The sequence below is a fragment of the Rana temporaria genome, chromosome 3, assembly GCF_905171775.1.
Source record: "Rana temporaria chromosome 3, aRanTem1.1, whole genome shotgun sequence".
NCBI classification, from domain to species: Eukaryota; Metazoa; Chordata; class Amphibia; order Anura; family Ranidae; genus Rana; species Rana temporaria.
The window spans coordinates 204,576,138-204,591,309 of record NC_053491.1 but is presented as its reverse complement, the minus strand read 5'-3'; the positions used below and the strand labels follow the sequence as shown (position 1 = coordinate 204,591,309).

At 41.9% G+C, this 15,172-nt stretch overlaps 1 protein-coding gene across 2 annotated transcripts in view; it reads right to left on the bottom strand.

Annotated features, from left to right (window-relative positions):
* LOC120932057 (solute carrier family 23 member 1-like) overlaps positions 1-15,172 on the bottom strand; it is a 210,628-nt gene that overhangs the window by 9,372 nt on the left and 186,084 nt on the right. For both annotated transcript variants that reach the window (XM_040344158.1, XM_040344157.1), the window contains exon 11: positions 2,093-2,188. In XM_040344158.1, the coding sequence (XP_040200092.1) occupies positions 2,093-2,188 (96 nt within the window). The remainder of the gene's footprint in view (positions 1-2,092; positions 2,189-15,172) is intronic.

Sequence of the window (15,172 nt, the reverse complement as noted above, 5' to 3'; positions counted from 1 at the left end):
TTTTAGTACACAAAGTATGGTGCTGTATGCCACAAGGAGGTATTGAGAACCAATATTGTGATTCTAGTTTAACATAGAGATATTTGGGGTGGTGGTAGTGTATGTGGCAATATGGGCAGCTCCCAGGTTACAAAGATATGTTCTGTCGTTTTGTTTTTAACTTGAATTTTTATGTACAGCGTAAGTTGAACTAGATACATTTTTTAGGTGTAACTCCAGCCCAAACATTTTTTTTATGTTTTTTGTTTTTGGATAGCATAGGGAAGGGTTACACCCCTATTTGTTTTGCTGTCTGTGCCCCTGTTCAGAAGATTTCACCTCACTTTCTGCCCTAATGACAATTGGATTTTAAAAAACTTGGGTTGTTGTGGAAACAAGTATTGGTGATAAAGTGTCAGTGGAGACACTTTTTTTTCCATGGTAACTAATGCCCCGTACACACATGCGGGATTTCCGACAGGAAAAGTTCCCGTTGGAAATCCCGAGGGGAAAGCCGAGAACCTGCTTGGGCAGTCTTTCCCCCTACACACAGGCCAGTTTTCCCGACAGGAAAACTGCGATGGAGCTTTGGCCGGGAATCCCGGCCGTGTGTATGCTCCATCACAGTTTTTCCCATAGGAAAACTGTCAAAAAACGCCAGGCAAAAGTCTGCCAGTTTTGCCAGTGGGAAAAAAGAGAGCTGGTTCTCTTTTTTTGTCTGTCAGTTTTTGGGCAGTTTTCTCGTCGGAAAAACTGCGAGGAGCAAACACACGGCCAGGATTCCCGGCCAAAAGTTCTCCTTGCAATTTTCCTGATGGGAAAACCGGTCGTGTACACGAGGCATTACAGGAGTGAATTTCCCTTCCTAAGGGTAGATTTCCTCTCACTTCCTGTTGTCTCCTTCCATTTGTAAGTATGGGTCTTATGTAAGTCGGATGTATGAAACTCTGGGACTGCCTGTAGTGGTGGCAATGGTTCTGGCAAATCTATGGGTGGATAACAGAAAGGACACGGCACCTATAACTCTGCTTCTGTTATTTTCTTAAGTAATACTAAATATTGTTAAGGTGTTTGACTCTTTGACAAGTGCAAAGGGTTGTACATTTTTTTGCTTTTATTAAAAATCTATTCCTACTTCATCACTTAAGTCTGATTACACACCAGAGGAGTTTAGGCCGGGTTCACACTGGAACTACACAACAGTCATACTACTTTGGATCCGACTTTGCCCTGCGACATGCGTCCGACTTCAATGAACAGGGTTACGACTTTGATCCCCACAATACCAGGCACTTTGTCTGGTATGAATCTTTAGGAAGAACTCCACGCCAATTTAAAAAAAAAAACGGCATGGGTTCCCCCTTCGGTCTGGTATGGATTTTAAGGGGAACTCCCTACACCAAAAAAACGGTGTGGGGGTCCCCCCAAAATCTATACCAGACCATTATCCGAGCATGCAGCCCGGCCGGTCAGGAAAGGGGGTGGGGATGAGTGAGCGCCCCCCCCTCCTGAACCATACCAGGTGCATGCCCTCAACATGGGGGGGGTGGGTGCTTTGGGGATGGGGGGCCCTGCGCCCCTCCACCCCAAAACATCTTGTTCCCATGTTGATGAGGACAAGGACCTCTTCCCGGCAACCCTCGCCCTCTGCTCTTCTTCCAATGTTGACGCAATGCTCTCTCCCGCTCTAATGCCCAATGCGCAGTGTGCCACTAATTATATTGGCATGGGATGGGTGACCGGAACTGGCCGCCCCTTATCACATCACCATCCATCATGCCCGGGTGGTGACATCATAAGCGGTGGGGCCTTCAGATGATGTCACACGGTCACCCCGCCCCATGCCAATATAAGTAGTGGCAGACCGCTGATATTCAATGGGCTGAAGTAGGATCAAAGTCGGACCAAAGTAGTACAGGGAGCTTTTTTTAAGTCGGATTGCCTTGTGTCGGACCAGTAAAGACGGCTCCCATAGGGAAACATTGATTTTTTTACACGTCATGTGACATGAGCTCCCAATGTCGGAGCGTTTGTCATACCAGTGTGAACTCGGCCTTAAAGCCATAGTTAGGACACATGTGTGGAAACCTTACAAATACATGTGAAAAATTACCTGGTATAGTATTGTCCAGTAGACACCCGAAAAATCCTCCAACAAACATATTTGTTGTAAGAAGTACAGTTATGGTTTGATCCATTTCTTTGATTCCTGCCAAAAAATAAATGTCAGATAATTTTTAATTAACCCTCAGATCTTTTATTTACAACATACTGGACCTGAATGTGTCACAAAGTGTTATACAGTTCATTCAGAGAACATTATGCATAATATCTGCCCTAGAAAGAAAATATGTATAATTAAAGCGGTATTAAACCCAAAACATTTTTTTAATATATATTGCAGCTTACCAATCATTTGATGTAGTGACTGTGTTGGTTTTCCTTTTTTAGGCTCTTTTCCTTCTGTTTTCACCTGGTGATCTATCCAGCAACAATCTTCCTGTATACAGACACCACGATGGATATTTGGACAGCAGAATTGTCAGTCTTGGGATTATAAGATATACTAGCTGATTTAAATACACATTGAAGCTTAACTCCAGCTAACCCTGTATAATCAGTTACAGCAGTAAGATTTTTTTTTTTTTTTTGCTTTTGGGATAAAGGTTTTACATAAATAAATAAAAGCTAATCATTTTGAAGCACCCTGCCAGTGTTAAATGGTCTCATCCTTGTCACTGCAAGAGAGCTTGTCTGTTGAAAAACAACAGACTTACTGGCTGGATCACCAAATGAAAATAGAAGAAAGAAAGCCTACACAAGAAAATGAATACAGCCATCATATCTAAGAACTGGTAAGCTGCATAATAATAAATGTTTGCTTTTGGTGTTAATACTACGTTGACCAATTGCTGACCAGCCATAGTACAGTACATATACTACAGCTGGGTGGCATGTGCACTAAAATCATGTACACATACATTGTTTAGCCTGTTTCGGTTTAAGGGCATGCTGCACCCCCCCCCCCCCACCACCACCACACACAAATGATCACAATGTCAACAAAGCTGTTATGAATTAATTAATTCATAAAAGCTGTGTTTCCCAAGCTGTGACTGGCCCACAGCTATCACATGGTACCTGGGTCAATCACAGCACCCCTTTACCGTGTGATTATATGTAGCCAATCACAGATCACTAGTGATTGTAGCTGTCATGAATGTAACCCATTTATGACAGTTAAAAACGTTGCTGTTACAATAATCTTAATTTTCTTTTAACATACTGTCACCAGTCAGTGTCCCTGATCATCGCCCTATCAGTCATATGATCACGCTGTACTGCACTGACTTATTTTCAAAAGATTGTGACAACAATTACATCCTCAAAAAACTCACCATGCCTCTTACTAAATGCCTCAGACTGTCTGCTTTCCACAAAGGGGTCATTTGGAGGATATTTTAATTGTTTTCGGGCCTCAAGAAATTAGATAGGCCATCAGTACATCAGAAATTATACATTTTCAAATATATACAGTATACCACAGTTTGTCCCTATAACTTTCACACAACCCAATTAATATACACTTATTGGGATTTTTTTACCAAACATATGTAGCAGAATACATTTTGGCCTAAGTTTATGATGACATTTGATCTTATTGGATATGTTTTATGATAGAAAGTAGAAAATATTATTTCATTTTGTTCACAATATTCAGTCTTTTGTTTACATCGCAAAAAATAAAAAAACTCAGTAGTGATCAAATACCACCAACAGAAATCTCTATTTGTGTAAACATTTTTTTATAAAAATGTCATATGCGTACAGTATTGCATGACTGCAAAATTGCCAATTAAAGTTTATGTAAACCCTCCATACACCCAGTGAAGTGAACAGCCTCAGATGATACACAGAGGTTAACCAAATCTCCCTACATAGGTTTTATATGAATATCTGCTGTGTTCACATTTATATACTGTTTAGAAAGTTCAGATTTTGTTAGGAGATTTTCTCTTTGTGGTTAACACAGAGTGTGACGTCTGGGCATACAGCCAAGATAGCTAAAATTGCTGATTGGAGGAAAGGCACACACCCCCTCTCATCATAGGCAGAGACTCTCAGAGCTGTTTTGTAATAGGAGCTACTCTCTGCTAATCTATTTTAGCAACCTCCTTTGACAAAAGATTCAGGCTGCTTTTGTCTAAAAAGTAAAAAAATATGTCAGGAGTTCTCAGGCTAAAAAAACAGAGGAACTGTTCAGAAGAGAGCTATAAGACTTGGCTCATTGAAAAGAGATAACAAAATACTGCAGATATATGTGCCCAGCTTAAATTTCATGAATCGGGTTTAAGGGTGTTTACATCCACTTTAAAGTACCACAGTGCCGAATAGCAGAAAACTTCCTGGCCCTGAAGGGGGTAAAACCTTCTGGAGCTCAAGTGATTAAACATATACTATATTTGCAATTAAATTAATAATTAGAGCATTAACAAGAAGGCAAGCCCACACACTGAGATGAACTGTACAAATGGTGACTGCAGAGGGTGGTGTGGCATTCAAGTCAAACCGTGACTTTTGAATTTAGACAATAAAATAACAAATTTCAAGGAGTGGAATTTATTTTTTTACATACTTCCCTGCTACAGTTATACACTTATCCCAGCGTTTAACTAATGCCTGGAAAGTTTCGGCTTCGTCATCAGTGCTGAAATACTGACCTCTGAGGAACCCCTTTTAGGTGTCCAAACAGGTGGAAATCACTCAGAGCGAGGTCCAGGCTGTAAGGGGGATGTGGCAATACGTCCCAACCGAGTTGCTGTAATGTGCACATAGTGTAGTGAGCAGTAGGAGCGTGTGTGTTTTCCTGTAGAACGAGGACTCCCTTAGTGATCAAACCAAGCCATGTTTCCACAGAAAGATTTGTCTCGTGCAATTTCACAAGAGGTTATGCTTCGATTATCCATGATTAGGATTGACTGCTGTGAGCTGGGAACCACAATGGCCGGGATCATAACTGACAATTTAGCGGCCATCTTTGAAATGTTCCCACCATTCAAATGTCCTACTGCAGCTGAGCATCTCATCACTGTAGTGTGATTGAAGTCTTCTGTAGATATCTGCTGGTTTTACACCTTCATTCACAAGAATTGTCATCACCACACGCCATTCCATGCACGCACTAACACTGCTGTCTGCCATCTTGTTTAACAGTCTCTAGACTGGTGCGCAGCCTATCAGTAATAGGACAAACGTAGCACTTGCTACTGCATGTAGTACCGCCATGCTAGCATCCCTTTTTATACATGTACAATTAAAAGTCCCGGTTTGACTTGAACACCCCTCATATATGTAAAGCATAGTTTTGCACTTTAAATATAAGTACAGTAAAACCTTGCGAGCATAATTTGTTCCAGAAACATGCTTGTAATCCAAAGCACTTGTATATCAAAGCATTTTTTTTACAGGGTATAAAAGAGAAGAGAGGCACCTCTTAGGCCCCGTACACACGGTCAGTTTGATCCGATGAGATGGAACCGAAGTTAATTTTCATCGGACCAAACCGACCGTGTGTATAGGCTATCGGTCTGGTTTCCTTCGGTCAAAAATTTCTAAACATGCTTCAAAACCGCTGCCCCATCGGACCAAACCGATGGTTAGTACAGAAAAGCATTGGTTCAAAACCTGCGCATGCTCAGAATCAAGTTGACGCATGCTTTGAAGCATTGAACTTCGTTTTATTCAGCACGTTGTGTGTTTGACGTCACCGCCTTCTGACCCACTCGGATTTTGGACTGATGGTGTGTACACATATCAGGCCGTACGGCCACTTCAGAGGTGAACCGATGAAAACGGTCCGACGGGCCAGTCTCATCGGTTTGGTGCGACCGTGTGTACGGGGCCTAAGTGTAGCAATAAGTTGCTAAATGTTGTACCTTCATTAAATGTAACCATATTGCTACACTTAGAGGCTCCTCTCTTCTTTTTTATACTCAGTTGTGACATGACGCTACTCTTATATCAAGAAATCGCTTGCATATCAAGGCAATTTTTTTGTCTTGCAAAATGCTCTTAAACCAAGTTACTCTCAAACCAAGGTTTTACTGTAAATGTATATGAATATCTACATTGAGGTTATGTTTAATAAATAGGCAGTAAGGTACTATAAGCATTTCACTTATAGAAATATTTAAAAAAATAACATATGCACCTTTTTTGGTGCCTAAGGCTGGCCATACACAGTTTGACTCTCGACCGGTTCCAGCTGAACCATTAGTGGGCAGGCTGAATGTACCAAGTTAATCGATTGACCGCCCCCGCTCCTGCCTCCCATGCTGGGAGAAGACAATGGCTCAGCAGGAGGGATTCCCCTATCAACACTGTCAACCCATGGTTGCAGGAAAGAAATTTGCACCGTCTATGGCCTGCCTTAGGAATTGCTAGTTAATGTATGGCATAATGAGTGTTAACGCACAGCAAAGATGTCAATGAGCTCAATGTCCGAATACTGAAAATGTATAAACATGCACTTTTTATCAGAGTGTTGAAAAAGATTCTTCAATTCAAGTGCAAGTGGTAAAATTAAGTCTGCAATATGTGAAGTTAAGCAGACTGTGATACAACTAATCTGTCTTTGATTTACATTTGTGCAGCAACTGCTGAGCCTCCAGAAGGGACAAATCAGTGTATATGGCTACTTTTGTTGAAATATTGCCAGATAATGCGCAGAGGAAAAGCCTGGGGTGTAAAACGCGCAAGGAAACACTCTTCCTTAGAAGATCGCTTTGGCATAAATACGAGTAGTCTCACAGTATTAATTTTGGAACTGTTTAGGTAATAAAGAAAAAAAAATGTTAATACATGTCTGAGAGAATGACTGACAAAATCCGTTACTATAAGGGTTGTGGTACAGGGTGGTTGTCTTGCAGAGTTTTGGTAAAGCACAACACATACCAAGGAACAACAAGCCATGAGCACAACAAGCAAAGAGCATAGTGAAAATGAAAGTTAATAGGCTGTTCACTTTGCAAGGGAACTTCCCCATAAGCTTAGTGAATGCAGTGAAAATCCAATTTGCAAATAAGAAGTCAATAATGTGACACTGAAAGCTGGTGAGTGTCATTATCACTGATCCCATCCCTTCCCCACCACCACCCCTCTGCCTGATCCCATCCATCCCACCATGCCTCTGATCCCACCACCCAACTGCCTCTGATCCCACCACCCATCTGCCTCTGATCCCACCATCCTTCTGCCTCTGATCCCATTATCCCTCTGCCTCTGATCCCAACATCCCTCTGCCTGATCCCACCATCCCTCTGCCTCTGATCCCACTATCCCTCTTCCACTGATCCCACCATCCCTCTGCCACTGATCCCACCATCCCTCTGCCACTGATCCCACCATCCCTCTGCCACTGACCCCACCATCCCTCTGATCCCACCATCCCTCTGCCTCTGATCCCACCATTCTCTGCCTTATCCCACCATCCCTCTGCCTCTGATCCCACCACCCCTCTTCCACTGATCCCACCATCCCTCTGCCACTGATCCCACCATCCCTCTGCCACTGACCCCACCACCCCTCTGATCCCACATCCCTCTGCCTCTGATCCCACCATTCTCTGCCTTATCCCACCACCCCTCTGTGTGATCCCACCTTCCCTCTGCCACTGATCCACCATCCCTCTGCCTTTGATCCCACCAACCCTCTGCCTCTGATCCCCCCATTCTCTGCATTATCCCACTATACCTCTGCTGATCCTACCATTCCTCTGCCACTGATCCCACCATCTCTCTGCCTCTGATCCCATCATCCCTGTGCCTCTGATACCATCCATCCCGCCGCCTCTGATCCCATCCATCCAACTATCCCTCTGCCACTGATCTCATCCCCCCACCACCATCATTCTGCCTGATCCCATTCCCCACCACCATCCCTCTGTCACTATCACTTATATTTTGTGAATTTAGGTCAGGTCTTTGTTAAAACAATCTACTGAGCAGCCCAGAACTAGTTTGTGAGAAAGTCAGTGTGTTACACATTTTCACAGCTCTTACGGCAAAAAAGCCTTTCTGTTTTTCTTCTAGATGTAAAGAATGCTCCTTTGTTCTCTGCTATGAACTGAAGGTGAATAACTTGTAGCCCTCTTTTGGGATGGTTATGAGAATTACCCTCCCCAAACAGGATATTGCGCTAAGAGCAAATTAAAATAATTTTTTTTAGTTCTTCTGACTGCTTGAATTTTTGGATAAAAAAACATGCGCAGTAATCGTGATGCATCACGGAATCGAATCAAATCTAATCGTGGACAGGATAATCATAATCAAATCAAATTGTGAGACCAGTGAAGATGCGCACCCTTAGTGTCTAATCATATGGCTGCTCCAAGGGGATGGCAAACATAAGTGAAACTGGGATTACACATAAAAGAACAAGGGGATCCACTTAAAAGTATAATACTACACAGCTACAAGCATACTGGTTGAGGGCTTCTAGATCTATTTTACAATAAAATTAATATCAGCCCCGTGTCTATGCAGTGAATGCACATAGTGTGCAGTAGAACAACTATTGCTGTTCATCCTGACATAAAAGTACGTTATTTATAACTGTTTATTCATGAATAAAATGAGTAATGATGAAACTTCCTCATTGCTAATAAATCAAAGAGATTTTTAACCATTACTCAGTTTAGAGTAATTTAATACAACCCGTATGGGGTCTATAACTGTCGACATCTGAATCGAATACTGATTGCTTACTGACAAAGTTGGAACACATTTTTAGTAAATAAATTCCCTGTGGTATTTAAAGTTGTTCCCTAAAAGGTCACAGATGATTCTGAAGGAAATCTGGTGGCAATAGGTAACATATATCACATTCTATAACAGGTAAGGATCAGGTAAGTAAAACTGCTTTTCTGTTTTTCTGTTTTTCTTTTCATAGGGCAGCATAGTGGTGTAGTGGTTAGCACTTTCATCTAGCAGCAATAGGGTCACTGGATCAAATCCCGACCATGACAGCGTCTGCCTGGAGTTTGCATGCTCTCCCTGTGCCTGCATGGCTTTCCACTAGGTGCTATAGTTTCCTCCAACTATGTAAAGACATGCTGGTAGGTTAATCGGATCTTTTTTCACCAAAAAAATTGTCCCGTGTATGTAAGCGCGTCGGGATCCTACGGGGTAAGTGACCGCGCTATATCTAGATAGACTCGACTCAACTGTTTCCTAGATTAGGGTGACCAGACATCCCCAGTTTCAGGGGACAGTCCCCTGATTGAGGACACTGTCCCCGGACCAAGTCTGTCCCTGGTTTTGTCCCCAGATTGGATTTAATAAAGGGCAGGGGCAATTTCAAAGACAGTCAGTGCAGAATTAAAATAAAAAAAATAGAATTACACACCCCCGCTCCGCCGTGCCTACTAGCTTAGGGGGTGTATTTTTTCCCTTTCAGAGTGATCTTCCTCCACTCCCCATCCAGTAGTAGTTGGGGCCCGAAGAGTAAGACTTGAGAGGCTGTGAGGCGGGCGGCTGCGGCGATGGGCAGAGAGTCGCTGATTGTTGCCAATACTAGTAAAGAAAAAATATGTCCCCGGATTTAATTTAAAAAAATCTGGTCACCTTACCCTAGATATAAACAAGCAGTTAACTCTCCTGCTGCAAGGGAGGGTTTTTAGGTCTCCTGGAGTTGGGCTTTAAGTGAATGGGGGTAAGCACTAAATTCTAATAATATAAAAAACTTACAATCTTTTTAATGTATGATTCATTCACCAGGAACTGAGGAATAGCTTAATTTCAGAAACCAAGGGTGAAAGTGAGGGAGCATATTCTAAAAGGCCTCAACAGCATTCCATACATAATTAAATTTAAGACAGACTTGCACAGCATGTTTAACTATGGAATTCTTGTCTAAAAGCATGACAGATTGTCCTACTTTTAACACCTATGGAAAAATCTTATCAATTCTAAATCTGTTAAATTAACAAAGCTTCGGGCACTTTGTTCCAGGTGTTCAAATTTATGAGTATGTAACTCAATATAGTTACTGATACATAATTAGAAGCAATAAGAAACTTCTAACAGACTTCTTTTTTTTTTTTTTTTTTTTGCACATTACATTTTTATTGGGCTTAGACAGTACAGGAAATAAGATACAGTAACTGTGGATGCAGCCACTGTAGATTTCAATAGTATCTACCATATTTGTTACATAAGGTACAGAGCAATAGAACATTAATACATTGTATAGCGGACTGCTCCTGTTGGGCAGGTGCTGCTCTAAATTTAGAGGGGAGTCTGAGTGTTAGTTGACTCAGACACATATAATTGTGACTAAATTTGGCCTCTGTTTCAGCCATGACTGAGCTGGGAGTAACCACCGTTGTTCGCCTAAGGATGTTGTTATCACACCAGGCCAAGGGGTGGCAGCAGCTTAGTCAGGGTGAGATTGGGTGTCCCCCTCAGCAGCCAATCAGTGGAGGTTTATCGTCCCACTGTGCATGCTGGGGAGAGGTACTTAAGGAACAGACGTAGTTAGACCAGGGTTATCAGTCATTGGTCTATCATCCCACCACCTTGTGGCCCTCCTGGCCAGGGGTGCGTGCTCCTGCAATCCTGGCTCCGGGACCACTTTGGTCCGGGGTTGTGATTTGTAAAGTAGGCTCAGAAGTCAGACTGGGTCTACACTGTCAAGGTAATCCTGTGCTGTCCATCCTGGAGAGAGGAAGCCGCTTGATGAAGGACCTATCTTGGAGAGGACCAAGAAAGAGGCTGGTATCTCGGGAGAGACCTGGAAACTTCATCGAAGGATGCACCATATACTGAGAGGCTTGATGATGATCGCCTGTCATACTTGAGTTCTGCAAAAGTTAATCTGGAGAGATCCGGGTGCTGAATCCTGTGTTAGGGGATTCTGGACCAAAAGTGTTTCCATCCAAAGGCAGGTCTGTGGCAGAGACTGTACTTTGTTCCGTGCGCCACTCCGGCTGCTAGGCCGGTGAGAGGGACCTATCCGGGTGCGCAATACCCACTCTAGCTAGAGTGGCGACGAAAGCTGTGTTGCTGGAAGCAGGAGTGTTTGCGGATTAAAATTACGCACCTGAACCTATCTACCTGTTTACCCTTCCACCTCTTCAACCACTTTCTTCTTTCTTACCAAGTTCTGCAATAATAAATCTTAGAAAAGAAGTGTAAAGTATGGACATTGAACTTTTTCAACTCTCATTCACCACCCTGGACGGCGAGGAGAAAGAGGTAACATGCCGTCCGAAAATAACTAGCAGCTCCTTCGGGGGTAGTGCTACAATAACATAACAACAGAAAACAGAACATTAAACATGGCAAGGTAGTAAGTCAAGGCACACCTAGAGTTAAGTATTTCCATTACGAAAGTAAAGTTTATGGTCATAGAGGGTACATTCTAAGAACCCCCATATTGTCTGGGGCCTAAATGACCGGCTTAAGCGAGCCCTCATGTTCAAATTCTTTCAGTTCCATAAACCACATGCACTGTTTCTCCAAGAAACTCACTTGACTGGTAGTAAAATATTGGCCCTTTGCAAAAATTGGGTGAAACGGTTCTTCCACACCACAGAGTAAGGTGGAACATGTTATTACTGACCCTAAGGCCCCTTTCAAACGAACGGACCGTCTATCTTTTTTTCTTCCACCCGTCAACGGACGACAATGCATTCCTATGGGCAAACAGATGAGCATCTGTTACCATCCGTTAACCTTCGCTTTTAATTTTATCAGTTTTTTTAAACGTACAAGGCTACGTTGAGATCTGTGAAAACTGATATTAACTACAATTAACTGACAATGTCCGTCAACGTCTGATCAGTTAAGATCCGTTTTGAAGAAATAATAAATGTTTTGTTTATATGTGAACTCATTCTATGACCCAGGCAGTATTAGTTGGACAATAGGAAGTACATTGGAAATACATCCCCAAGGAGAACCATGGCCACAGATGTCTCCCAGGAGCAGCTCCTAGTCACAATCTGTTTTTTCTTGCTCTACTTTCTCCACATCTAGGCAAATATGAAAAACAATTTCATGCTGTCCCAAAATGTGTTGGAATCCATCGCACAATGCAGATAGCACACACAAGGACAAGGACAAAGGAAGGACACAGGAAGGACACGTCACTCACTGAAAACTGCAATGCAGAATGGGAGGAGCAATGTTTTCTGGGTAATGTCATCAAAGCCACAGAAACTGATTTAAAAACGTATGTAAATGGGTAAATTAACAGATGTAAATGGATGTTAACGGAATGGAAGACAGATACAAATGGAGATTAATGGCCCCTACACATGATCCTAATATCTTATGACAGATCATATGACTTTTTCCGCTTAATAGTCACAAGTAGAAATTGAATGAATTACTAAAGTCATGAAAATTCTCGTACGACAGAAAAAAAAATCGGAAGTGATGTCATGTGCTGTAATGTATTTGCATTGTATTTTCGGACGACAACTATACTGACTAAATGAAAATCATACGATCTGGCATCGTAGGAGGAACATTTTTGCGCTTGTACGATCGAATAATATCGGATGAACTGTCATGATCGGTTCTCGAAAGTAGTGTACACACGATCCGAAAATCATATGATTCTTCCTCGGACGATCGTTTTCATCCGATATTCGGATCGTGTGTACGGGCCATTAGGGAACGGAAAACAGATGAAAATGGATAAGAACTGATGCGTTTTTAACGTGGCTAAACTGATGGTGCCCATGTGAATGAGGCCTTAGGGTCAATATATTGTACTGCACCTGCTGATTGGGTTACAATTATTTGCTTTTGTTAATGTGTAACCCCCCTCCTTTTATTCCCACTATTCTGTACATAGTGTATGACAATTTTAATAATATACTAGATGAGCTGTTGGGCACCACTAATCCCAGCAGACTACAATGTGTGAGACATCTGCTGTAGACCAACATGACTCTGAAGCCGCGTACACACGGTCGATCCATCCGATGACAATGGTCCGACGGACCGTTTTCACCGGTTCACCGCAGAAGTGGCCTGACGGCCTGATATGCATACACACCGTCAGTCCAAAATCCGATCGGGTCAGAACACGGTGACGTCAAACACACGATGTGCTGAATAAAACGAAGTTCAATGCTTCCAAGCATGCGTCCACTTGATTCTGAGCATGCGCGGGGTTTTGAACCGATGCTTTCTGTACTAACCATCGATTTGGACCGATCGGGCATCAGTCCATCGGTTCGGTTTTGAAGCATGTTTTAACATTTTGGACCGAAGGAAAACAGACCGATGGGCTATACAGACGGTCGGTTTGGACCGATGAAACTGAACCTCGGTCCATTCTCATCGGTTTTGTCCGTTGTGTACGGGGCCTGAGGCTGCTACCAGTCTCCCTTAAGTATTTAAATAGACCCCTGCCTCTTATAGTTCATTTGATTATTTTACAGTCCCATGACTAATGGTTTCTCGATATCTCAGCCCATAGGGTAATAGAGAGGGGAAACTTTCCTCAGGATCATTATTCTCTTGTTATACTGGTCCTAGCAGTTTGGGTACATTTCTTGCGTTAAACGAGTAACAAGGGTGGGGTTTTTATGTATCGTTTTACGTTTTACGTTTACGTTTACCTGCTCTTGTGTTTTTCGAAGACTCTATGTATTATTGCACTGCTACCTTATCAGGGGTATGCCCAGAGGCTCTGTTTTGTACCTTGTAATTTTTAGCATTAAATAAATTAAGTGTTTGTTTATTTTGGGAGTTGTTTTGGTGAGTCTTTTTTTTTTTAAGTGATATGTAAGAATTTATGGTGATAATTAAACGCAAAGGATAGCTAGATAATCGGAGACTGATGCCGCATACACACCATCACTTTATGTGATGAAAAAAAACGACATTTTCTGTGAAGTAAAAAACGACGTTTTTGAAACTTCAATTTTCAAAGACGAAGTTGCCTACACACCATCGTTTTTCTCACAATGTTCTAGCAAAGCGAGGTTACGTTCACCACGTTTTTCCATTGAAGCTCGCTTCATAACTAGCTTATGGGCATGCGCGGGTGTAAAAACATCGTTTTAAACAACGTTTTTTGCTACACACGGTCAATTTCTGTGAAGTAAAAAACGACGTTTTGAAAAACGACACATAAAATTGAAGCATGCTTCAATTTTTTTTTGTCGTTTTTCAGAAGACATAAAACAACGTTTTCCCCCCCACACGGTCATTTAAAGTGACGTTTTTAAAAACTTCGTTTTTTTCATCACATAAAGTGATGGTGTGTACGCGGCATGATTCCATACGTTTTTGGCCTTTGGGCATTTCCATAATTTGTGCTGCATAGTACGACCTGGTATAGTTCTGCAAATATTACAGGTCTCTAGGTAAAAATACAGTACACATATCCAGTAAACACACATACATCCTCTCATCAACCTCTTTATTAGTAGAACAGTATCAAACAATTGCAGCAGGTAATAAAGAAGATATTACATTAAGCTATTATTCATATTATTATTATTATGTATGCAAGTTTCTAAAAAAAGGTGAATTTGCTTGTGGAGGCATGTAAGCAGAATAAAGTGACAGATAAAGAGTGAAGGCTTGATTGTGAGAGTAAAGCCCCATACACACGGTAGGACTTTTTGACAACAAACTTCAAAATGAGCAGGTTTTCAAAAAAATCCTACCGTGTGTACGCTCCATCGGACAAACTTTTTCGGTTTTCATCGGACAAAAGTTTGCTCTGCAAACGGACAAACTTTTCGGCAAAAAAAGTCCTACAGTGCAAAGTCCTATCGTGTGTACAGAAATCCATCGGACTTTTGTTCGAAATACAAACACGCATGCCCAGAACCAATGTTAAAATCAACCTACAATAACAGAACTTGACCAAAGGGTGGCGGTAAAGAGCAGAAAAGAGCAGAAAAATCATGTGATGTTGGGAAAGTTTTGGGAAAGTTTGCAGAAAAATCCTGCCGTGTGTATGCTATGGGTGTGCCCAGCCAACTCCCTTCAAACAAAAATCCATGGAAAAGTTTGTTTGAAGTCCGATCGTGTGTATGAGGCTTAAGATATTTAGTCCATGAGATTTTCAGTCCCAGATCAGTCCTAAAGTTCTGGGCCGAAAAATTTGTGTTTAAACTAGTGGTATGTTAGGAGTTGTTATGAGTATTATAATATTATTAAGA